The 23,661-nt window shown below is 45.1% G+C and overlaps 1 protein-coding gene across 1 annotated transcript in view; it reads left to right on the top strand.

Moving 5' to 3' along the window:
• Positions 1-23,661, top strand: part of ERGIC3 (ERGIC and golgi 3) — a 107,001-nt gene that overhangs the window by 51,704 nt on the left and 31,636 nt on the right. Inside the window, exons 5-8 of the mRNA XM_029612362.1 lie at positions 5,447-5,540; positions 13,376-13,541; positions 14,210-14,267; positions 22,235-22,266. Coding sequence (XP_029468222.1) covers positions 5,447-5,540; positions 13,376-13,541; positions 14,210-14,267; positions 22,235-22,266 — 350 coding nt within the window. The remainder of the gene's footprint in view (positions 1-5,446; positions 5,541-13,375; positions 13,542-14,209; positions 14,268-22,234; positions 22,267-23,661) is intronic.

The following is a 23,661-nucleotide window of genomic DNA, read 5'->3' as shown; positions in this document are numbered from 1 at the left end:
AGCGGGGTTTTAAGGGTTGGGGCTAACGGGAGGGGGAAGAGAGGCTATTAAATTGGGGGAGGGGGGGTTGCAAGTTCTATCCCTTAACATCTACCCGTTCTAGACCTCTCATGATTTTAAACACCTCTATCATATCCCCCCTCAGTCGTCTCTTCTCCAAGCTGAAAAGTCCTAACCTTTTTAGTCTTTCCTCGTAGGGAAGCTGTTCCATTCCCCTTATCATTTTGGTAGCCCTTCTCTGTACCTTCTCCATCGCAATTATATCTTTTTTGAGATGCGGCGACCAGAACTGTACACAGTATTCAAGGTGTGGTCTCACCATGGAGCGATACAGAGGCATTATGACATTTTCCGTTTTATTCACCATTCCCTTTCTAATAATTCCCAACATTCTGTTTGCTTTTTTGACTGCCGCAGCACACTGTGCCGACGATTTCAATGTGTTATCCACTATGATGCCTAGATCTCTTTCTTGGGTGGTAGCACCTAATGTGGAACCTAACATTGTGTAACTATAGCATGGGTTATTTTTCCCTATATGCATCACCTTGCACTTATCCACATTAAATTTAATCTGCCATTTCGATGCCCAATTTTCCAGTCTCACAAGGACTTCCTGCAATTTATCACAATCTGCTTGTGATTTAACTACTCTGAACAATTTTGTATCATCTGCAAATTTGATTACCTCACTTGTCGTATTTCTTTCCAGATCATTTATAAATATATTGAAAAGTAAGGGTCCCAATACAGATCCCTGAGGCACTCCACTGCCCACTCCCTTCCACTGAGAAAATTGACCATTTAATCCTCTCTGTTTCCTGTCTTTTAGCCAGTTTGTAATCCACGAAAGGACATCGCCACCTATCCCATGACTTTTTATTTTTCCTAGAAGCCTCTCATGAGGAACTTTTTAGAATGCTTCTGAAAATCCAAGTACACTACATCTACCGGTTCACCTTTATCCACATATTTATTAACGCCTTCAAAAAAGTGAAGCAGATTTGTGGGGCAATACAACATAAAAAGTTCTTAAATGTACTCGTTTGAAATTTTATGAGCATGGAGACAAGCCCAGAGCCCTTTTAAGTCGAGCTGTAAAGAAAAAAGCTTGTAAAACTCATTTAGTGGCTATTTGTAGACCTGATTGCTCCTGTATAGTTAACCCTGAGGATATGGAACATCTGTTTCTAAAATATTTTTCCCAGCTGTGCTTGGATCCTGCTCCAGCTAATCCAGATGATATTCAGGATTTCCTCACATAACTGTACATGCCTGCATTAACTAATTATCATTGTGACAGGCTGGCTGCTCCCATTTTATTGTCTGAGATACAAATAGTGGTCAAGTTGTTTCTGGGAGGAAGTGTCCAGGAATTGATGGATATCATGTGGACTTCTTCAAAATGTATTTTGGTGAAGTTTCCCCCGACTTGGTTTCACTTTACAATGTTGCCGGGTTCTGGGTTGACTCACTGGGATCTATCTATGGGTGATATTACAATTTCCTTGGTTCTGGAAAAAGGAGAAATGCGACAAATATAGACCTATCTCCCTCTTGAATTCAGACTTGAAAATACTTGACAAAGTGCTACAGCTATGGCTAGAAACCTTCTTGCCTTCCTTGATTAATAAAAACCAAAAGGGCTTTGTGAAGGGTTGAGTGTCCATGTTCAACCCACGCAGACTCTTTAACATTCTGCACATGTTTAAACATAATGGACTTGCTGGTCTCGCGGGCTCTCTAGATACGGAAAAGGCCTTTGATTGCCTATTATTATTATAGTCTATGTAATATTTAATTTGTATTATTTATTTATTTTTATATGATATGTTATATGTTACTCATATGTTAAACGCTGTTTAATGTAACGCCTTTATTGCGACAGTTTTGTTCTATGTAAACCGACCTGATTCGATGCTTGTATTGAGAATGTCGGTATATAAAAATCCGAAATAAATAAATATTATAGCCTGTTTTTGTTTACAATGCTTTGCAACGCAGGCCTCACAGATAGGTTCATAGCCTGGATTAAAGCCATGTATTCAACACCACGGCCACGTCTCTTAATATACAATTCTCTTTCAGCATTCTTTTCTGTTGTCCGTGGCACACAGCAAGGGTGTCCATTATCCCCCCTTCTGTTTGATCTTGCGATAAAACTGCTGGCAGAGGCAATCAGACAAAAGCCTGCAATTTCTGGTTTCTGTTTTGGTAGGCAAATGCATAAAATCTCTTTATATGCAGATGTCATGCTGATCTATCTGTCCACTCCGTGACTTTCAGGCCCAGGGCTTTTTGCGGGTGCTAACTCAATACGGATTACTGTTGGGATATAAAGTTAATTATGATAAACCAGAACTTTTCCCTCTGGGCCACACATACTAGGCTACTTGTCAGAATTTAAAACAGTCTGGGATGGCTTTGTATATCTGGGCATCTTCATCCCTAGGAACTTAAAAACTCAAAAAAATTAAGATCCAATAATTGGCAAAATCAGTCTGAGCTTGCAAGTGTGGGTGGAGCTTCCGTTTTCCTGGGCCGGGCGAATAAACTTGCTGAAAATGAATCTTCTACCCAAGTTGTTATATCTATTTCAATATACTCCTTGTAATGCTCCCATTCGGGTATTTGATGAATTGCATAGTGTCTTCTCTAAGTTTTTATATGGTACTATTAGCCTGTGTGTATTCGTCTTAGCTAGTTTTGGCTCCTTAAAAATCAGGTGGGATGGCACTCCCTAATTTAAAAATTTATAATTGGGCTGCACACTTAACCTATCTCAAATATTGAATTGAACACTTATACATGCCCTGGCTGCAGATGGAGCGATTTCAGTCATATTTATTTATTTATTTATTTATTATTTATTTGTTTAGATTCTTTTTTATACTGAAGTATAGCAGAGTGCCTTCACTCCGGTTTACAGTGAAAAACAACTTCATACATAAAACGTGTTCTTAACGCACAAAAAAAAAAAAAAGATTTCAGTCAGATGCTCTGGATCTGTCATTGCAGCCATTTGTGCCTTCCTCTTCCCCAATCCATCGACAGGGGGCAAGGGAAAGTCCAATTTTAGCCTACACCTTACATGTGTGGAACCAGGTGTTGGGATTTCTAGGCTAGAGGAAGAGGTACTGTCACCGATCTGTGGGAATTCTTTAATTTCAGGTCATACTTTCAAGCCAGATTTCTGGACCTGGAGTAACTGTGGCCTTTTTTGTTTGGCACAATAATGGGAAGATGAGTCCTTCCGAGCCTTTTCATTCCTTACGGAGAAGTTTGAGCTCCCTGTGCACACGCCATGCTAGTTATCTTCAGTTGCTTCAGGCTCTGTCAGGCATGGTAGATCTCTTTACTCCGCGAAGGCCATTGAATGGAATGGAAAGATTTTGTGTGATCCTGATGCGAAGGCCAAGGGAATTACTGCAGCAATATACTGGGGTATATTAACGGGAAAGTTTGGAAAGACAACTTCTATCTTTGATAGAGAACCGGAATGCAGATCTGGGTCAGCTTTGGAGGTGAATGCATGGAAAAAAAAATATGGGCTAATGCACACCATAGCTCTATATGTGAAGCTTCTGGAGAGAACCTATCGAACAACAATCTTTTACTCTAGACTGTACCAGTTCCTGGACACTTTGTGCTGGAGGAGTTGTGGTGAGGACAGGAGATATATTCACATGTGATGGTACTGCCAGGGAGTGAGACAGTTTTAGCGGGATGTAACACAGGAAATTGCTGATGTTTTGGACCTTCATGTCTATAGAGCTTCTTTATTGGGCAGATGGGACGGGTTGCTGGTCCCTCATAAATATAGGTCTTTGGTTGGGTAGCTTTTACTTGTGGCTTGCTTTACAGTGGCCACATTTTGGAAGCGTAACCCCTGGCATGCCCAGATCCAAGACGGCGCAGGCATAGATCGTCTCAGATGCACTCTGAAAAATGAAAAATTTAAATATAATAATATATGGGGGGATTTATGTGTGTTAGATCTTTCTATGGATTTGAGTGCCCTTCTGCCCAAGAGACTCAGTCTTATACTTGTGCTACAAGTTGATCAGATGTTCATGCATGTGTTATAAGTTTTGCATGTTTTGTTTTGTATGCCACTATGCACTGTATACTAGGTTCATTAATGATATGCATACATTCTTTTTTGAAAGGTTAATTTGTATGACAAAAAAAATTAATAAAGAGATTCAAAGACAAATTATCAACTTTTAAAATCTCATGTTTTTTTTTCATCTTCAAGGCAACAGTAGTTCCCCCCCCCCCCCCCAGTCCATGTTTTTATGATAATTAATAGTACTTGTCCTATAGTGTGTGTTGTAATAAGATCTTATGGAAATATTATGGCACATCAGCTTATACATGACACAGATAATGTGAATATGGGAAAGATCACAAGCAAGGCTATACATTTGTAAGGTGAGATGGAATGAGTGTTGTAGATATTAGCTCAGGTTGTTCAACTTAAGGTCCATGGGCTGGAATTTGGTCTGCCAAAAGTTTCTATCTGGCCCGTTGGCTGTATGCCAACGAGGAGACTGAGAGGCAACCGAGAACTGTCTGCCTGTTCTGCCAGCCCCAAAATAGCTGATCTCTTTGGGCACTGCACAGCCCTTAGAGAGTGTGAGCTGCAGGGTGCCTTATGTGTCTCGCTGTCTTTTGAAAACAATGTGGGAGTTTGGACGTTGTGTGGTGCCGCATCTGTCAGTCCTTTTCCATTTATCCTGAATTCTGTCTCTCAGATTCTGGAATGTCTCTTCTCCCCATCCAGATCCTGGAACCTCTCCTCTAACTCCTCTTCCCCATCTTTATGGACCTTTGTTTTTCATTTTTTTAAAAATTTTCCCAGGAATTTATTCGCGTTTATTATAGCAAACAAAAATGGGAGAAAATCGGTGGAAAAATATGAATCACTTTTTCCCACTGATTTTTGTTCCCATGTGTATCCCCTGAAGTACTTTAGTGTTTCTAGAATACAGTTTAGGGCGTGCAGAGATGTTTAGGAGGTGCATGGGAGTATAATTGTTGACTGTATTGGAGAAAATAGAGAATCATGTGTGTGTGGTTTTAAATTAGTTTCTTTTCTTTCTGATCTCCTTGTTTTCCTTCACACCTTGGCTTCTGGCCAATTTGGATCTTGTCCCGACCCTGTCACTACCATTTATGATGATGGGTATTTAGGGAGGGAGGCTTTATTTATGGCCACCAAAGAGTTTTCCCTGATTTGACCTCACCTTCCTCCTTTTATAACTCAACCAATAGGAGCAATTTGCAGCTGTTGAAGGATCCTAAAGATTCACATTTTTTGATGTTCTGTATGAAACAAAACTTTGAATTTGGTTTTGGAAATTCATTAGTATAGATGCATCATTTCTGCATGCCTGTGCAGTGTTTACCAACGTCTTCTGCTGAACCTTGTTTACTATTTTAGAAATGCAGAAGGAAGAAGAAAAGGTGTTTGATCTGAGCTTACTGGATCCCAACCGCTGTGAGAGCTGCTTTGGAGCTGAATCTGAAGATTTCAGGTGTGTATCACTCATAGCTTATAATTCTAACAAGATATTATAGAAGCAGAGTGTCCAGGAGTAGAATGTCTCCTTATCAATCAATAAAGGCAGTGATTTATTTTTTGAAGTGTCATGTATTTTCTATGCAATTAATCCACATGAGAGGTAGAAAACCTAGTCTGTCTTCTGGTCTTCACTTTTAGTTTTTCTTAGTTTGTTTTTTTGGGGGTATGAGGAGGGGGATGTTGGGTGGTTGGTTGGACTCAGGTTCATTCTGCTTCTTTTAGCTTCCTTTTCTGTTTGAACTAGGTCCTACTGGGGCAGCGTACTATGAACCTTTGTTCATACCCTACCAGGTGTTTTCCCCCATTTTAACCTTGCTCCTCTCTATCCCAGCCCTTGCATCATTAGTCCTCAGCTAGGCACCAAGGGTTTTGCTTCTCTCTAGAACAAGCTCCACATTCACCCTGAGCTTGGGACTCCCTTCCCTCCTGGCAGGGGCAGTTCTATAATGAGGCAGGGTGAGGTGGCTGCTTCAGGCAGCAAAATTTAGAAGCAGCAGAAACCGCTCCCCTCCCTCCCCTCCTAAACTCCTCTAGCGGCCACCTCACCCTGCCGCCAATACAACAAAGAACCCCGTGGACTTTCAGTGAACAGTCCTGGGGGAATTCTGTGCTTCTGCGGAGCACAAAATTCCGCTGAAAATGGAAAAGATGGAGGAGGACCCTAGTGTGGCGCAAGCAGAGCAGGTCCCACTTGTGGTGAAGATGAAGACCTTGGCATGCTTTTTATGTCTAAGGTCCTAACGTATATTAAGATTAAAAAAAAAAAAAAAGGAAAGAGAGGTGGGAGACCTCAGCATAAGCCTGCAGGTAAGGCGTCTTTTTTTTTTTTTTTTTGTCAGGAAAAGCAGGAGTGACGGGCCGGGCCCAGCTGATTGGCACTGCCTCTTTAAGACATTCCATGTCCCCTTTCTTTTTGAGCGGTTCCTAAGAAATGCCAGTGCATGCGCTAACCCCTCTCCTTCCCATGCCCCTCCTTGGCTGGCTCTGATTGGGCTGGGGGCATGCAAGCTTTGCTCGCGGCGAAGATGAAGGCCCCAGTGAGAGTGAGTGCTCTGGGGGAGGGGGGTGAGAGAGAGCATGTGTGAGATTGTTCGTGGGGGATGGGAGAGCGCGCATGTGTGAGGGTGCTCGTGGGGGGTGAGAGAGCGCATGTGTGAGGGTGCTCGGGGGTGAGAGAGCGCATGTGTGAGGGTGCTCGGGGAAATGAGAAGAGCGCATGTGTGAGGGTGCTTGTGGGGGGTGAGCGCATGTGTGAGGGTGCTCGGGGGGGTGAGAGCGCATGTGTGAGGGTGCTCGGGGGGGGTGAGAGCGCATGTGTGAGGGTGCTCGGGGGTGAGAGAGCGCATGTGTGAGGGTGCTCGGGGGGGGGGGTGAGAGAGCGCATGTGTGAGGGTGCTCGGGGGGGGTGAGAGAGCGCATGTGTGAGGGTGCTCGGGGGGGGGGTGAGAGAGCGCATTGTGAGGGGTGCTCGGGGGGGGTGAGAGAGCGCATGGGTGAGGGTGCTCGGGGAGGGTGAGAGAGCGCATGTGTGAGGGGTGCTCGGGGAGGGTGAGAGAGCGCATGTGTGAGGGTGCTCGGGTGGGGGTGAGAGAGCGCATGTGTGAGGGTGCTCGGGTGGGGTGAGAGAGCGCATGTGTGAGGGTGCTCGGGTGGGGTGAGAGAGCGCATGTTGAGGGTGCTCGGGGGGGGTGAGAGCGCATGTGTGAGGGTGCTCGGGGGTGAGAGAGCGCATGTGTGAGGGTGCTCGGGGGGGGGTGAGGAGCGCATGTGTGAGGGTGCTCGGGGGGGGTGAGAGAGCGCATGTGTGAGGGTGCTCGGGGGGGGTGAGAGAGCGCATGTGTGAGGGTGCTCGTGGGGGGGTGAGAGAGCGCATGTGTGAGGGTGCTCGGGGGGGGTGAGAGAGCGCATGTGTGAGGGTGCTCGGGGGGGGGGTGAGAGAGCGCATGTGTGAGGGTGCTCGGGGGGGGGGTGAGAGAGCGCATGTGTGAGGGTGCTCGGGGAGATGAGAGAGCGCATGTGTGAGGGTGCTCGGGGAGATGAGAGAGCGCATGTGTGAGGGTGCTCGGGGGGGGGGTGAGAGAGCGCATGTGTGAGGGTGCTCGGGGGGGTGAGAGAGCGCATGTGTGAGGGTGCTCGGGTAGATGAGAAGAGCGCATGTGTGAGGGTGCTCGGGGAGATGAGAAGAGCGCATGTGTGAGGGTGCTCGGGGGAGATGAGAAGAGCGCATGTGTGAGGGTGCTCGGGGGGGTGAGAGAGCGCATGTGTGAGGGTGCTTGGGGGGGTGAGGAGAGCGCATGTGTGAGGGTGCTCGGGGGGGGTAAGAGAGCGGCATGTGTGAGGGGTGCTCGGGGGGGGGTGAGAGCGCATGTGTGAGGGTGCTCGGGGAGATGAGAAGAGCGCATGTGTGAGGGTGCTCGGGGGAGATGAGAAGAGCGCATGTGTGAGGGTGCTCGGGGGAGATGAGAAGAGCGCATGTGTGAGGGTGCTCGGGGGGGTGAGGGAGGGCATGTGGGAGGGGTGCGTCGGGGATGATGAGAAGAGCGCATGTGTGAGGGTGCTTTGGGGGGGTGAGGAAGAGCGCGATGTGTGAGGGTGCTTGGGGGGGGAGCGGATGAGGAAGAGAGCGTATGTGTGAGGGTGCTCGGGGGGGTAAGAGAGTCGCATGTGTGAAGGGTGCTCAGGGGGGGGGTGAGAGCGCATGTGTGAGGGTTGCTCGGGGGGGGGTGTGAGAGAGCACATGTGTGAGGGTGCTTGGGGAGATGAGAAGAGCGCATGTGTGAGGGTGCTTGGGGAGATGAGAAGAGCACATGTGTGAGGGTGCTCGGTGGGGGGTGAGAGAGCGCATGTGTGAGGGTGCTCGGGGGGGGGGTGAGAGCACATGTGTGAGGGTGCTCGGGGGGGGGGTGAGAGCACATGTGTGTGAGGGTGCTCGGGGGGGGGGTGAGAGAGCACATGTGTGAGGGTGCTCGGGGGGGGGGGGGGTGAGAGAGTGCATTTGTGAGGGTGCTTGAGTTGTGGGTACCAGAGAAAAGGAACCTGTGTGAGGAGATTGTGTAGGAATTTCTGTGTGTGAGAGATTGGGAGCTGGTGAGTGTGAAAAAGGATTGTGTGTATGTGAGGGTGCTTGTTTGTGAGAGAGATCGCATGTGTGAAGGGGTGTGAGAAAGAGACGTACAGGCCGATTCAGTAAAGTCTGCGGGAGAGCGGACGAACGCCCGCTCTCCCGGTGCGTGCACCGGCCACTCGCCAGTGCGCGCGATTCAGTATTTAAATTAGGTGGTGCGGTAGAAAAGGGCAAAAGGAGGCGCAAGAGACACTAGCGTGTCCATAGCGCCTCCTTTTAGCCCGGAGCAGCGGCTGTCAGTGTGTTTGACAGCCGACACTCAATTTTGCCGTCGTCGGTTCTCGAGCCCACTGACAGCCACGGGCTCAGAAACTGGACGCCGGCAAAACCGAGCGTCCGGTTTTCAGCCCGCCAGCCCATTTAAAATTTTTTTTTTTCTTTTTTAACCTTTTTCACATTTTGGGACCTCAGACTTAATATCACCATGATATTAAGTCGGAGGGTGCACAGAAAAGCAGTTTTTACTGCTTTTCTGTCAACTTTCCCGGTGCCGGCAGAAACTAGCGCCTAGCTTTGGGTAGGCGCTAATTTCTTAAAGTAAAATGTGCAGTTTGGCTGCACATTTTACTTACTGTATCCCGCGGGCATGCCTAATAGGGTTGGACGCGCGTTTTCCTCCCCTTACTGAATAAGGGGTAAGGGAAAACGTGCATCCAAGGGCAGGTTAACAGTGCGCTCCATCGGAGCGCACTGTACTGTATCAGCCTGATAGGTAGCTTGTGTGAGGGTGTATGCATGAGAGAGAAAGGGAGCCTGTGTGGTTGTGTATGCAAGAGAGAGGGGGATGTGTGCCTGTGAGAGGGACCCTGTATGAGGGGATGTGTGTGTGCCTGTGAGAGGGACACTATATAAGGGGATGTGTGTGAGAAAGTGAAGGAGCCTGTATGAGAGGGTGTGTATATGCACTAGAGAGAAGGAGCCTGTATGTGAGAGAGAGAGGACTAGACAGAGCCTGTGTGAGGGGCAGTACTGAGAGAGGGTTCAAACTCTGGGAGTGGATACAATGGAAGGGGTTGAGCCTAGAGGTGGAGGGGAGAGATACTGGCAGGCGGAGGAGTTGGGGCCTGAGAGGGCAAAATGGCCAGGGGAATAGGGAGAGAGTTTGGAAAGGACACACAGTGAATTTCTAGGGAAATTCTGCTCAAAATATTTTAAATTCTGCATCTTTAAGTAATTTTTTTCTGTATTAATTTAAAATTACGATTGTCATGTATATTGTGTTATTTTGACCAATATAAATTATGCAGAATTTTGCGGGCCTGGGGAAAGAGGAGGCTCCTGTGGTTAATGAGAATCGAGGTGAGAAGTCACGATGAGAGTGCATGTGTATATGGAAGAGGGAGAGAAGTGAACGAGTGTACGTGTGTATATGGGGTATGTGGGAAAAGTGATGGGGGCGGGGGGGACCATCTCATCCCATCCCTCGCCTCAGGCAGCAGGTTGCCTTGAGCTGCCTCTGCCTCCTGGGGACATGAATGCTCTTCTGCACCATTCCCAGTCCCTGCCAATCCAAGGAGTGGAATCTATGCTTGGGAATGGAACCAGGATTTCTGTATGGCAGCACACAGTGCTGCTTCAAAACCATCAGATGGGGCCTCACGTTTTGCTTGCCTGGAAAGAGAAGAGATATGTTGCTTTTCTTTTTAGTGTTTATAAAAATAACTACTGTCCGGGACATATTGTTCTTTTACCTTGGGTTGCAGTCTAATGATGAAATTTTCAAGGATCATTCAAAAAATTTGATTATTTCAGCCATCCTAATTAATAATATTCAGTAGAAAGAATACAACATATATAAACAAAAATGTCTCATCTCTTCTTCATTGGTAGGCAGTAGAGGCAGATCGGCCTGCTGAGCTCACATTCCTCTTTGGCAGGCAGAGAGGCTGCCTCCTGTCTCCCCCTCCCCTCTTCCCCCCGCCCATCCCATCCCATCCCCATGATGTTTCTGCAGCTTCCAGGTTTAGGACTACTGAAACAGGGCCTTCAAAAGGAGGGCATGAGTTGTTGTCGCTATATTTAAGTATCGCCACTGTATGTATCTGAAATAATCGTGTGGCATGTGATATTTTCTTTAAATATGGTTCGCTTTTCTTTTTCACTGTTCTTTTCTTGGTTAATCTTAAGTTCTTTTAACATCCTAGGAAAGATGGCTGGTAAAATGGTGCTTTTATCTTTTGTGCTACTATGAGTTTTCTTTGACAGTAATAGGGATATGAAAGGAGGAGTAATTTGCACACAATTGGTCTTCCTATGCTCTCCTACCCAAAGGAGGAAATGGATCTCTTCTGAATGGAACCATGGATACATGAGGTTTACTGAAGATGCCCCATGGAATGTTATATACAGTTTGGTGAAAGATGTTATTGCTGAGGTTCATACATTGTTGGAAAGCAATATCGGAGCTGACAATTATTATAATTAAAAAAAGAAATCATAGGGGTATAAAACTAAGTTCCCTGTACGTACCCGGATCAGTCCAGACACCTGGGTTGTGACTCCGCACCAGCAGATGGAGACAGAGCAAAACTTGTCGGGCACCCTACATATAGTAAGGCGCCACCCACAGCCCCTCAGTCTTACTCTGTCTCCAGCAGATGGGGCAGGTCCACCCACAGCCTCTGGGATCCCTGGGTAGTAGTTAGTCAGGGATAAGTAAAAAAAAAAAAAAAAAAAAAAAAAAGAAGAAGAAAGAAGATCTAAGTCTCCCGAGGTCTGGAGCTTCCCAGGGGGATTGGGAAGGTCCTGAGGGGACCATCCCCCCCTGGTTGAGGCCGCTGCTGAGGGTCGAGGACCCGGCCTGTTTCTGGCAGCAGCAACGGGGGTGACACCGGGGAGCCCGGTTCACTCACCCCCGCTGGAGCAGAAGATTGCAGGACCCGGGACAGCGGCGATCAGTTAAGAAAAAAAAAAAATATATAGAATAAACCGGTTTTTGTTTTTTAGCCGCGCCGACTCTCCTTCCGTCGTCGGGGGAGAAAGGGGGGGTCGAGTAGCTTTGCTTATGTTGTGTGTGGTACTCGTTCGCCGGGAGCGCCGAGGTCTGCGGATGCCGCGGGGAATGAGTCTGGCAGGCGCGCGTGCTCGTTTCCGCGCGACGGGGGTGCACAAATTATGTCTCGGGCGGCGGGGGTCCATCCAGGGTTGATCGGGGGGGGGGGGGGTCGATTTCGGGCGGAGCGTTCGCCGCCGCGCGCCGGCAAGGGAGAAGGTACCATGGCTGGTCCATTCCCGCTTAGCGTGGGAACGGCGGCCATCTTGGAGGTAAGGTACCATGGCTGTCCCGTTCCCGCTTAGTGCGGGAACGGCGGCTATTTTGCATGTAGTCCGGGAAGCCGCGTGGGAAGCTTTTGGTTTTTTTCTGAAGAAATGGAGAGTCCGCTCGGTTGAAGTCAGTTCCTGGTTGGTTGATGTTACTTATCATTCCGTTTGCCTCTAGTGATGGCACTTGTTCCAGCTGGGGTCAGTTTTCAATGGTCCCGTTTTGCGTACGGTCTGGGTTTTGCAGACGGGCTAGTTAGTCAGTTCGGTTTGGCTTTGACATCACGTAAGACTGAGGGGCTGTGGGTGGCGCCTTACTATATGTAGGGTGCCCGACAAGTTTTGCTCTGTCTCCATCTGCTGGTGCGGAGTCACAACCCAGGTGTCTGGACTGATCCGTGGTACTACAGGAACGAAAATTATCAGGTAAGAACTAATTTTCCTTTGAAGGTCTGCCTACAGTCCAAAAGGTGCATAAAATAATGTAGACCAACTTGACAAGATCAGAAGTACCAAGTCTCTGGTCTCCCAGAATAAGAGAGAAAAGGGAATGTGGTATAAAGGGAGAGATCTGGGAATGGGAGGCAGGGAGAAAGAAGATTGGACATGGGAAAGGGGGAGGGGACTCGGTGAAGAGAGAGGGCTTGGTATTTATTGAAGAAAGAACCTGTCCTAAAGTTAGTCAGATAAACGTATCTGGTCAGGGGTATGCAGCAGTGCCATGGAAAATATCTCTCTCTCTCGTGCTCTCTCTCGCACTTTGACACTATTGTGTACTATGTATTTTATGGCTTTTTAAAACTCAGTCTGCAGTTTGTTGGTGAATCTGTATATACTGGTCTCCCCCAGGTTTCTAGCAGCTGAAATCTTTTATGTTTCACTAGTTTATTATTATTGTTAGAAGTTAGAATAACTTTGTAGCATGTGCGATGCAGTATGTGACAGGTCATTTGCCCTAGAGAAAGATCTGCAGAGATTTATGAAATGTTTGCAAATTTCCAAGCTCTTGACCAGTTTTAGAGTGTGAGCCCTTTTCTGTGCTGTTTTTCTTACATGTTCAGGTAGTGTTGTGTTGGGCTTTTTAGTGCTCTGTATCATTCCATTGGGTTTGCTTGCTGAAGCTGTCAGGAGGATCTGATAACTATGCTTATAATGGGAGTTAAATCACCAAGACAAACTTACGTGCTCTTTAAGACCTGAGGCCATTGGTAAAAATTGTGCTACATACTTTTCTCCACCACGTCTCTGCTCTTGTTGATTATTATACTGGACAACTCCAGCCAAACTGATCCTTGTACTTTTATTTTGCTATGAGCATTGCCCTTTGTTTTCTGTGAAGGATTCCTTTGACTGGAGTTTCTCAGCTCAGTCTTACATGCCTGCCATGTGTTTGCTTTTCTTAGATGTTGTAACTCATGTGATGATGTCAGGGAGGCATACAGGCGGAGGGGCTGGGCTTTCAAGAACCCAGACTCCATTGAACAGTGTCAAAGAGAAGGATTCAGTCAAAAAATGCAGGAACAGAAAAACGAGGGCTGCAAAGTGTATGGATTCCTGGAAGTCAACAAGGTAAGATCACTAGACAATAAAGATATAATTCTAGAGACATACAAATATGAATATCAGAGGGAACTGGTGATATGTATTACATAGCAAGTGCTCAGAAGCTGGACATTCAAAGTCATGAACCAGTAAAAGTAATTTCAAATCCTTTATCTCTGGGAGATTTAAATTTAACCCTGGGGGGCAAAAATCTTGCAGACGACTTTGCCAAGGTTTTGCTTACACAATTTTTTTTGTAGAATTATTTTTCTTTCTGAAGCTATGGGCAAAAATATGCAAACAAACTAACTTGTAGACATTTTGCATTTTTTGCTTGATCCATGATTCAGGCCTCAAGATTCTGCATTTTGCAGGTTACTCTCTCCCATTCTATTAACCTGATCTGTGCTCTTCAAGAAAAAAAAAAAAAAGCACAAATTCACTCCCAGAATTTTCTTTCCTTCAATGTAACTCCTGCAGGCCCCATCAGAGACCACAAGAAGACAGTGTCCAAAGGCCTCCGAATTCAGATAACAGTCTTGCAAGCTACAAAAACATTTATTTTATTTTGAGCATTAATTGTATGAAAAGGAAAAGTTGTAACAAAGGAAATGATAAAATATGTAGCAAGAAATGTAATACAAATTCTTTTATAAGGCAAATAACTTCTTGTACAATCTACACGTTTTCTGCAGGTAGCTGGAAATTTTCATTTTGCTCCTGGGAAAAGTTTTCAGCAATCCCATGTCCACGGTATGTGTTTTTCATGGCATTGTATTTTAATTGCTGGAGTTCTTACCATACATGTTTTATGTTTCATATGGGCTGCTCATGAGAGACCCATATCCTGAGCCATTAGACTGACTGACAGAGCAGGCTGGATTGGTCACATTATCTGAAGAGCAGTGTTAAATTCTATTCAAAACAGAAATTCTATATGCAGTGTATGTCAACAGGTGCTTTAGCTTATATTGCATTTATTATAACCATTGCTTTTTATTATAATGATTGCTTTTGTCTCTCTCTGGTATGTATATGTATGTATATATTACTAATGAGGGAACACAGAAAAACCTTAAAGTATTTTTATTCCATCAAACTTTAAAACAATATTTGTCCATTAAAATATTCATACAGAAGATATATACAAAAACTATTTAAAGTGCAAAACCATTCACACAACCAATGTTCATAGGAAACTCATTAGAATAGCAATTCAGTGACTGACAGTCTTTCTACTTGTGTCAAAATAGAAGAATGTACTCCAGTTCTTATTCAGTGGCAAGAAGAATTTCCGTATACATCCATATTACTATTAAGTTGAAAATCGCAGTCAATTTCCACAGAATAAATTTCCAGATCGATCATCTAACCACTTGTTCTTCTAATATCAAACAACTTTGTGAATGACAGTGAACCTTCAGATTAATCTTCTGTCCCCGACATGAAGGCCTTGATGTTTTGCTGCATAGCGGCTTCATCAGGGGGAGAATAATAGCAGTTCAGATGCTAATCAAAGAACATATGTATAATCAATATGGCGTCCCACTTTTCTTAAATATGCATTAAATTTACAATAAATCTTAAAAAGAAGCACTAATACTCACGTCATGCCTGCATCATTAATCATTCAATGACGTATACTATTAAATCACATTCATCATGATTCAAATCAGTTCAAATTTCTAAAAAACACAAATATAATTGAGAAACTAAAAAAAAATAGCATAAACCTAATATTCAAATTTTATAAAAAGCTTTGAATAGAAAAAGAGAAGTATCTGCTCAGAGCTTACCCAGCGCCTTCCTTATTCTTTGACGGTGAAAGAGAATTCAAATGGAGGCGAAACGCTGCCATTGCACAGTCTGTTTTAAATACCCCTCAGAACATCCCAGTAATACATTGACGATTGCGCAGTCAAGGAGCATATACTTATGTCTCCTTAATGTAAGAGAATGTTTTGTGGAAAAACAGCCATATAGCAAATATATATAGAACCTCAATCAGTTTCTTGTATGTCCAAAAATACAAAATTATAGTTAAATTTATAATTGAGGAAACATCCCACTTAATAACTGTTTAGAAAAAAGCATCCCACTCAATGACTGTATTCAAGCCATTTGGTTGAAACGTGCACCAGTTATATATGAATTACTGTTCCCTTCATCTGAGCATCAGAGAAATGTCACCACCCCTAGGGGAATTACCAAAAAATGCACATAATCAAGTATGTGACTTTGTGATAGCCAGTGCTTAACTAGTGGAGATTCTAGACATTTGGTTCTAAAGCAGTTCTTATGCTGGATAATTCTAATTTTGATCGCCGGTTTAGTATGTCCAATGTATAATTTCAGACATGGGCATATAATAGCATATACTATCTGAGTTGTTTCGCAATCAAAATAAGCCCGTAAGGAGTATTTTATATAAGGATCAGAGTGGGAAAAAGTTTGAATTTGTATTCCATTATTGCACACTGTACAATAGCCACATGAAAATTGGCGCAAAATCTCTGTTGCAGTCCTTCTGTTCCAAGGCATTGTTAACATGAGCTTGTGTCGTAAATTAGTGCTCCGAGTTCATGCAAAAATTGGAGGAGAACTAAACACTGCATAAATCTGTAAAATATGCCAGTAATCCCGAATAATATGCTATATTGGATCGGATAGTTTGGGGAAAGGGAGAGTACAAACAACACATGAGGTTTCATGTCGCAGCTGATTCATCAAAAGCAAATCACTGTTTGCAAACACCCCTTTTATATGCACGGCAAATAATTTTCCGTGGATATCCACGAACAGAATATCTTTCAATCATCTGTTCAGATTTTTCAATATAATCCTGTGTGGTACTGCAGATGCGTCTTAATCGAAGGAACTGACCAGTTGGTATATTATTCCGCTGATTAGCGGGATGTGGTGCAACAAGCAGCACCAAAAGGGTAAAGGTATAAAATATTTTATTACAATATAGAAGGTAGATTGTCTGCAAATTGTCCATACTGTACATGGATTAAAATACATACTGGGATTAACAATACATCTACTTTCCCATGGGAAAGTAGATGGACTAAAAGGCATGGTTAGGTGAGGTGGGGTGGTTTGTAGGCTATATTTGTTTATTAGGATTTTTTGTTTTGTTTGAATTTATTTTTGTGACTCAATTAGTTCTCCCCTTAGTGAGAATAGGGAATAAGATTTAGTTCAGTGTTAAGGTTTTGCAATTTTTGTTTTTATTCTTATAGTTAATTGCTGTGTTATTTAGAAATTGTTTTTGCATTAATTGTATTTTTATTTACTAAGTATTTGATTGTTGTGTTGAATTTATGCAGTATGCTTTAATGAATTTGTATTTTGTATATAAATCACTGTCCATGGTCCTGTGAGATTAAAAACATAGGATACAAGTTTATTCTCCTAGGACAAGCAGGATGGTAGTCCTCACATATGGGTGACATCATTTGATGGAGACCGGCACGGCCCTAATCTACGCGTCCATACAGGGTCCCTCTTCTCTCTCTCTCTCTCTCTCTCTCTTTCTTTTTTTACTGCGGAGCTTTCGCTTTGTGATGAAGTGAGCTAGTGAAATTTCTTTTAGAAATTGCCTTGGAAAACTTTTCCATCTTTTTCGGATTTCTCTTGATTTCATCAATGTGGGTCCCTCTCGGTTTCCCTTAGTCTTCCCCAGTCAGGATTTTTGGCAGTTCGGTAAGTTTTATTTTGCTTCTGTTCCTCCTGTGGTGGCAGTGCCTTGGTACCAGACGGTGTCGACCACCAGCTGTCACCATTCTCGCTTTTTCTCTTTTCGTTCATCATGGCCTCTTCTGGTTTCCATCAGTGCTCCCAGTGTCCGAGGTCTATGTCCATCACGGACCCCCACAAGTTGTGTGTCCTCTGCCTGGGGACATCGCATGATGTTCAGGGTTGCCATCTGTGCGCCCAGAAGGACCCCTAAAGGATGTGGTGCTCGACTTGATAAGATGGAGAAACTCTTTGGGTCAAGGAACTCCAAGCCATCTGCATTGGTGGTACCTGTACCGATGGACCTGAGAACTGCACCAATGGACACTGAGCTGTCAACATCGGTGGGACTGTCGGTTCTGTCGATGCTGCCAGCGGATGGGGTACTGGGGACCAGTCCCTGTCAGTTTCTTCCAGGTCCGAGGACATTGGGTTCATCGTCATCGACCTCAGCCCTGGGGAAAGACCAGGCCAAGCACCGAGGAAAGCATGGTGCTGGGCTCAGGAAGGTATCAGTTCATGCCGTGATGCCCCTGAAGTGACCCTACGGCAGGAGAGCCCAACCTCTATCATTGCAAGGGTCCGTGACTGTTTCCACCAGTCCTGTTGTCAGTCGCTGATTCACCTCTGGGATCTGCGGAAGATAGGGACACCTGCCTCCCAGTCTGTTTTGGCATCAGTAACTTTCAAGGAGGAGTTGGACCGTAGGGTCCAGCTGGCAGTGGAGAAGGTATTGCAGAGCATCAAGCTGGTGGCATAGGCAGTGCCAGCACTCGCCCTGCTGGAAATGCTGCTGGAACGGCTCAACGTGCTTATCAGTGTGTTACCGACCCAGATGGCATCTGTTCCCGGGAGGCCATCGATGCTCAGCGGGGAACCGCTGCTTCCCCCAACCGATATGGTGCTTGTTGCCAGTTCCTCTGAGGAGGAATCTCCATCGAGGCCAGCGGGGACACAGAGGCCTGTAGCCCTCTGTCCAACTTTGGATGAAGGCCGAGCACCTAGGGCTTCATCCCCTGTGGACTACAGTGAGGATGATGCCCCGTATGACCCCTGGGGGGACGAAACTGCAGAATCATCCTCCGAGGACTCGGAGGGTCTCCCTTCAGAGCTGTCTCCTCCATAGGAGCAAAGGAGGTCTCTGCCTGAGGACCTGACCTTCACAGGTTTTGTACGGGTGATGTCCAGAGCCATCCCATTTCACTTGATGACAGAGGAGGATGCCAGGCACAAGATGCTGGAAAACATCCAGTTCGTAGAGGCTCCTAAAGAGATTGTGGCTGTCCTGGTGCACGAGATCTTTAAGGAGTTGCTGCTGAGGATCTGGGAGCACCCCCTCATGGTACCTCCTGTCAACAGGAAGGTGGATGGGGTTTACCTTGTTCAACGTGCTACCTGATTCAAGAAGTGCCAGCTTTCACTCCAATCGTTAGTGGTCGAATCTGCTCTCAAGGAGGCCAAGCGCTTTCAGACCCATGCCTCTGTGCCCCCAGGCAAGGATTGCAGAGCAATAGATGTTCTTGGGAAGAAAGTATTCCAGGGGGCCATGCTCATTGCCCGCATTGCCTCTTAGCTCTCCATGAGCCAATACTCACACAACCTCTGGAAGCAGGTGCAGGAGGCGACCGAGCAGCTGCATCATCAGCAACAAGACCCCTTCTTATCGCTAGTGTGTCAGGGCCTGGAGTGTGGAAAACATGAGGTTCGGTCAACCTACAATGTTTTTGAGACGGCATCAACTCTTTGCAGCAGGAATCGGTGTAAGCAAAAATGCATGGTTGTGGACCTTGGATCTCCGACTGGAGGTACAGGAAAGACTCGCTGACTTGCCGTACAGGAGAGAATCTCTTTGGAGATAAGATAAAGGACATGGTAGCCCAGTTATGGGATCACCATGAGACCCTCCAGCAACTCTCCGCCAGCACTTCAGATCCGTTGTCCTCAGCCAGGAGATCTGGGAGGTAGGGTCAGAGGAAATCTTTCTACCGCCAGAGGAAGTACTATCCTCCAGCTCCTAGCTCCCATTTGCAGAGGGTGAGCTCCTGCAGCTGTCCCAGGCAGCAGAGAACTCCCAAGCCCCAGCTGAGTCCTCAGCCAAATCCTGGGATGGGGTTTTGACTGGCTGTAGGGAGCATGAGCCAGTCATCAGTACCCATGACACTAGACCCCCTGCTCGGGGGCAGGTTACAGTTCTTTGAGGATTGGTGGCCCAGTATAACCTTGGGCCAGTGGGTTCTGTCCATCGTCTGTCAAGGGTACCAATTAAACCTATTGGATGTCCCGCCAAGTTGCCTCATGCCTGTATTGGGGGACAATAGCACATCAGGAGGTACTAATAAGAAAGATATTCCATCTCTTAATGGCCAGAAAGGTCGAACTTGTCCCACCAAGGCAAAGAGGGCAGGGATTCTACTCTGGTACTTCCTGATTCCAAAGAGAACAGGGAGACTCCGTCCCATCCTAAACCTAAGTGCCTTGAACAAGTTTCTCAAAAAAAAAAAAAAAAGTTCAAGATGGTTTCCCTGGGCACCCTGATTCCCCTCCTGCAAAAAGGGGACTGGCTATGCTCCCTTGATTTAAAGGATGCATGCACTCACATCGAGATCTTCCCAGGTCACAGGAAGTATCACAGATTTGTGGTGGGAAAGCAGCCCCTCCAGTACAGAGTGTTGCCATTCAGGCTAGCATCGGCCCCACGTGTCTTTACAAAATGCCTGGCCGTGGTGGGGGCACACCTTCACAAGCTAGGAGTGCGTGTTTTCCCTTACTTGGATGATTGGCTGGTCAAGAGCACATCTCAGACAGAGGCTGATTGGTCCTTGCGCTTTACCATCTAGGTGTTGAAGTCACTAGGGTTTGTCATCAACTACCCAAAGTCCCATCTCAGCCCGTTACCTTGATTGGACTTCATAGGAGCCCTGCTAAACACGGCACAGGCGCGACCCTTTCTGTCACGATTCAGGGCAGTCACCTTGGCATCCATAGCGGCGGTAATTCAACAGAGCCAGCAGATTTCAGCTCAGCACATGTTGAGGCTGTTGGGCCACATAGTCGCAACCTTCCATGTTACTCACTTGGCACGCTTGCACATGTGCAGAGCCCAATGGACCTTGAGGTCGTGGTGGCGCCAGGCCATGCAGAGCCTCTAGGCTTGCATCCGAGTCACTCTGTCTCTTTGGGACTCTTTGTCCTGGTCCCGAGTTGTCTCAAATTTGCAACAGGGAATATCTTTCCAAAATCCCCTACCCAAATTGTTCTAACCACGGATGCGTCCACCCTGGGGTGAGGAGCTCATGTAGAGGGGCTCCACGCCCAAGGCCTATGGACCGCCCAGGAAACACAGTGTCAGATTTAACTTTCTGGAGCTCTGGGCTTTCAGACATTGGCTGTCCAACAAAATTGTCCTGATCCAAACCACCACCAAGTTGAGAATGTGATATGTCAATAAGCAGGGAGGCACTGGGTCGTACTTCCTTGTCGGGAAACAGTCCAGATTTGGTCCTGGGGCCAGATTTGGTCCTGGGGTATGAAGGCACAACAGACTGAGTTGTGCCTTCATACCCTACTATTGGACCCTATTGTAAGCCCTCTGGGGATAGAGAAATACCTACAGTACCTGAATGTAAACCGATGCGATATCTCAAATCGAATGTTGGTATATAAAAATAATAAATAAATAAATTAAATAAATACTAGGATAACTGTTTTATAGAGATAGTTAAAGCACTATCAATCCTAGAGATCACTCTCCAAATATCTTTGAGTGATAATTCTGCCGGTTCCTCTTGTATTTTCAATGAAGACTCCTCCTTTACTGGATTAAATAAAACAGGCTCAGGAACAGGGTGGGTAGCTATTGATGAGGGCAGTAAATTGTCCAGATTCTCTTGTTCCCCAAACAGTAAATTAGTTAATAGACGTGGGGGCCAAATCCTGTTGAATCTCCACATTCCCAAGGTTATGAGAGCCATTCAAAGAAATATTTAGGTCAATCACAGACATACCTGTAGGAAATTTTGGTTTGGGAGGTGGAGAACACGTTTCTGGGGATAATGAAATCCCAACTAATTCCATACTCGATTCATGCAGTGGCGAATTAGCTCTGTTTACATGTGAATCCATTGGGCCATAGGCTGAAATAGGCGTAGAAGCTTGTTAAAATTTTTCGCTTCCTTTTTCTTCCCAAAATAATCTAAAAAGAGGAAAGAAAAATCCAGCAGAAGGGGTGTGCTCCTTGGTGTGCGGTGGCGCACCGCAGCACGCCTCACTTTTATGGTCCTCGGGGTCCTATGCGGGCAGGGTGTCCCAACAAATGCCCGTGCTGGAAAACACCTACTCCAGTGCCTACTCGGAGGTTTCTAAGGTCCTCCCAGATCATTTATAAAATATAGAAAAGCATGGGTCCCAATATAGATCCCTGAGGCACTCCACTGCCCACTCCCCTCCACTGAGAAAATTGTCCATTTAATCCTATTCTGTTTCCTGTCTTTTAACCAGTTTGTAATCCACGAAAGGACATCACCATCTATCCCATGACTTTTTACTTTTCCTAGAAGCCTCTCAAGAGGAACTTTGTCAAATGGCGCTGTATTTGGGAAATGCCCCATTTGTTCAGCCAGATTTGAAAGCTGCCTTAATTAGTCGCAAATTGTGTCGATGCTTGAAATAAGTTGCTGAAAATTAAACTGTTTAGAAGCTTTTCTTCTTTCTAAAGGAGAAAATTAGTTCTGAATATTTGTGATTTGCTGGGAGCAACAAAAGTAAAGCAAGCCCAGAAGCTAGGAGGTTTTTAGGGAGCAGGCAGATGGATTTCTTCCCTTCCAGGAACTGAACTGCATGTTAAATGGGATTGGATGACCTTTATCCAGTATTTGCCTGTCTGCTGGGCAGTATTTGATAGCAGAAGGATTGATTTGCTTGTCAACTTTGCTTACAGTGTTTGGGTTCTTTTGACTTACTGTATTTATATTCTCTTTCAGTTCATGATCTGCAAAGCTTTGGGCTGGATAATGTACGTATATTTTGTGTTTTATGGGTGGAATTTTTTTTATAATATTTAATTGGATTTATAAAATGTATCTACTGTGGAGATAAAGAATGACCTACTTGTAGGGTTGGTCGGGAAACCTTTATCAACATGATTTTTTGGTAAATTAAAAACATTAATTTTTTATATCATGTTAACATCTGACCAGCAAGCATGATTGTGAAGCACAGGGAATGAAAATGTTTGTTTTTTTTGTATTTTATTTTATGCCAGATAAAAACTTAATGCTCTTTGAAACCTCCTTTTCCTTAATGAAACGGGATGTGGTGTTAGAAAGTAGTGCCAAGGGGATGCTGATGAGTAGCGGGCAACAGAAGGGACAGCGGGAGCCTGTATCTTTGTACTATTTTGAGGCAAGCTACTCAGCATCATCTCTGCTAGCTTGGTAGAGCATGAACCTCTTAAACTCACAGTAACTCGGTTGATAAGTTAATCATCTACCCAGGATAATAGAGGAAGACACACAAACTGACCTGGATAAGAGCGACATCAGACTTCTATGGCCAGCAGCTGGGGTATATACTTAGCCATGTAGGCCAAAATATCTGAGCAGACTGGACGGGCCAGTTGGTCTTTATCTCCTGTTATCTACTGTGGGAGCAATTTTCATACTGTCCACACTGGAGCAAAGTCTGCAGATAATTTTTACCGGAGGAGATAAAGACCAACCGGCCCGTCTAGTCTGCTCAGATATTTTGGTCTACACTGCTAAGGATAATTGCATGTATTTTCACTTTCTCATGTAAAAGGGTAAAAAAGGATGATCTAGAGGCATTCTGGGGTAGGGCCAACAGTTGCGTGTGTAAGGTGCTATTTTAAAAGACATGCACATAGATTTGCCAACTTGTGTAATTTTACACATGCTAATTATCTGATGTAAGTGATCTTAAAAATGTTTGTGTACTGCTGGCCAGATGGGCTGGGTTGACTGAGGGGCATTCAGGCTGAAGAGCCAGGAGTGTCTTGATGACCTGGAGAAGCATTGGTAATTTCCTTGACACATGCATGTTTGAAAATATACTGACTTTCATGTGTAAATCCTGATAGACTTTAGTTTTGCATATAAAATACATGTATGTATATTTTTAAAATAGGTAGGAAAAGTATGCATATTCTATGCATTGATATAGGTTCTTTCAGTGCATTGCATGTATTTGTGTATAAGCCTATCTACAAAAATTACCGACTGTATTCCCAATGATAACAACATTCATACGATGCAACTTTAAAGGTGATGTTTGACCATAATATTAGGCATCATCGTATAGTACTGTAGACTTTAGTACTCTGCCTTACTTATAATCATAGATCAATTTCGTAATATTTTTTCAAGATTTGTTTTTGCTTCTATGAACAGTC

The sequence above is a fragment of the Rhinatrema bivittatum genome, chromosome 8 (assembly GCF_901001135.1).
Source record: "Rhinatrema bivittatum chromosome 8, aRhiBiv1.1, whole genome shotgun sequence".
Classification (NCBI taxonomy): Eukaryota; Metazoa; Chordata; class Amphibia; order Gymnophiona; family Rhinatrematidae; genus Rhinatrema; species Rhinatrema bivittatum.
The sequence above is the reverse complement of the archived record's forward strand: the minus strand, read 5'-3'. Positions and strand labels throughout refer to the sequence as shown.